General features: G+C 61.2%; 1 protein-coding gene across 1 annotated transcript in view; it reads right to left on the bottom strand.

Moving 5' to 3' along the window:
* The window catches only part of EMH_0010780 (uncharacterized protein), a gene marked incomplete at both ends in the record, with an annotated part of 22,294 nt that overhangs the window by 9,799 nt on the left and 10,163 nt on the right, over positions 1–2,332 (bottom strand). Inside the window, 2 exons of the mRNA XM_013499051.1 lie at positions 25–120; positions 189–2,296. Of these exons, the coding sequence (XP_013354505.1) occupies positions 25–120; positions 189–2,296 (2,204 nt within the window). The remainder of the gene's footprint in view (positions 1–24; positions 121–188; positions 2,297–2,332) is intronic.

Here is a 2,332-nt window from a genome sequence, read left to right as displayed (position 1 = left end):
AGAGGGTTTCGATGTGCTCCATACCTGCTTCCGCTGATGCTGCTGCTGCCGCTGCTGCTGCCGCTGATGCTGCTGCTGCTGCTGCCGCTGCTGCTGCTGCTGCTGCAGCAGCAAGGGGGCCTAGCAGCAGCATCAACAGCAGCAGGAAGGGGCTCAACAAACCAGCAGGAGAAGACATGCACCTTAACCTGTGCTGTTAGCGAGGTGCGGCAGGGGCCCTCATAAGCAGCAGCAGCAGCAGCTGATGCTGCTGCTGCTGCTGCTGCTGCTGCTGATCCCGGAAGGGGCAACCACAGACCCCTGTTCTGCTGGTGCTGCTGAGGTCCAGCTCCTGCTGCTGCTGCTGCTGCTGCTGCTGCTGCTGCTGAGGCAGACTCAACGAGAGAGGAACCCAGCACCCCGCTGCTGTGTTCATTTGGCCCCTCAGAAGCAGGAAAAACGAAATCCCCTGCTGCTGCTGCTGCAGTTTCTGTTTCTATGGTTCTGTCTGTAAAGGATCTATCAAAGGAACAGAGAGAAGCAGAAGCAGCAGAAGACAGAGAGTTGAGGGGGGGACGAAAAAGACAACGCCGCACCTCCTCTATCTGCTGCTGCAGCTGCTGCAGCGATCGATACAAACCCAGCAGCAGATGCTGCACTTCTGCTGCTGCTGCTGCAGGCAGCAGCAGCACATGCATAGCAGGAATCACTATAACACACTGAAGAGATTGATTATGGATATACATATGTTGCTGCTGCTGCTGCTGCTGTTGCTGCTGCTGTTGCTGCTGCTGCTGCTGCTGCTGCGGTTGCTGCGATGAAAGACCACTACCTATACCCGCCTTTCCTACTGCTGCTGCTGAAGGTGCCCCTGCTGCTGCTGCTGCTGCTGCTGCTGCTGCTGGCTGCTGCTGCTGCCGCTGCACCAACTCCAGCTGCCACGCCTCCTGGGGGCCCCCCTCTTCTTCTGCTTCAGAGTGCTGCGGGCTATCCCAGCCTGGGGCCCCCCATTCCCCTTGCTGCTGCTGCTGCTGCTGCTGCAGCAGCAGCTGCTGCTGCTGCTGTTGGTGTTGTTGTTGCTGCTGCTGCAGGTGCCAAGAGCTGTATTGCCGTAGGTCCCTCGGCACAGCACCATCAGCAGCAGCAGCAGCAGCAGCTGCTGCTGCTGCTGTTGCTGCAGCAGGCTGCATTCTTCCTGCTGCAGCAGCAGCAGCAGCAGGTTGCATGCGGGGGGAGACAGTTCTCTGTCTCCTCCAGCAGCAGCCGAAGCCCAAGGTCCCCTCAGGCAGCAGCAGCGACACCTCAGCAGCAGACGGGGGCCCTGCTGCTCCGCATACAGCTTGATACAGCACCAACCTGCTGCTGCTGCTGCTGCTGCTGCTGCTGCTGCTGCTAGTGGTACTTGCTGCTGCACTCTGTCTGTAGTAGGCCCTGCGTTGATCTCCCTGTTTCTGCTGCTGCTGCTGCTGCTGCTGCTGCTGCTGCTGCTGTGTTGCTGCAACAAATACCCGCAGGCCCTCTACAGAGGAGCGAGCGGAGCGCAGCAAGCCGTCCTGCGTCAGCTGCAGACTGAATGCTGCTGCTGCAGCAGCAGCAACAACCCAGCCCCCTTTCTGTGCGATATTTTCTCTGCTGCCGCAGCAGCAGCAGCTGCGGCAGCTGCTGCTGCTGCTGCTGCTGCTGCTGCTGCTGAGAAAGTCTCCTGGGGCTAGCAGCAGCACGACGCGGTGTACGTACAGCTGGAGAGCGCAGAGCTGCGCCGAGCGCAGCAGCCGCCTGAGGCCAGCAATGAGTTTCCTAGGCCCCCTAGCAGCTAGAGCAGGTGGTGCTGCTGCTGCTGCTGCTGCTGCTGCTGCTGCTGCTGCTGCTGTGTCTCTACCCAAGGAGACACCCACCTGCAGCGCACGAGCTGTCTCCGTCAGCGCCAGGCAGCAGCCGCAGGCCCAGGACCCCAGCAGCCGCACCCGCGAAGCATCTACACACACACGCAGCCCCCCTCTACACCCTTCCTCCTCTTGCGGCTGCTGCTGCTGCTGCTGCTGCTGCTGCTGCTGCTGCTGCTGCTGCTGAGGGGGCAGAGGAAGCAGCTGTATTTTGAGGGCTCCTTCTGCGTCGTTGGCGTTGAGACGCAGAGGCACAGAGAGGCGGAGAACACCACCAGACATCAGCGGCGGTGGTTGCTGCTGCTGCTGCTGCTGCTGCTGCTGTTGCTGCTGCAGCTGCTGCTGCTGCAGCTGCAGCGGCAGCAGACAGCCAGAAGGAGAAGGGAGACAGCCGATGGAGACACCGAAGGCCTGAGCTGAGGCTACAGCCAGTGCTGCACACGCACCAACATACGCTCCCCCCCTACCCT

The sequence above is a fragment of the Eimeria mitis genome, genomic scaffold, assembly GCF_000499745.2.
Source record: "Eimeria mitis Houghton genomic scaffold, Emh_scaff395, whole genome shotgun sequence".
Taxonomy (NCBI): domain Eukaryota; phylum Apicomplexa; class Conoidasida; order Eucoccidiorida; family Eimeriidae; genus Eimeria; species Eimeria mitis.
This window is presented reverse-complemented; position numbering and strand designations above follow the sequence as displayed.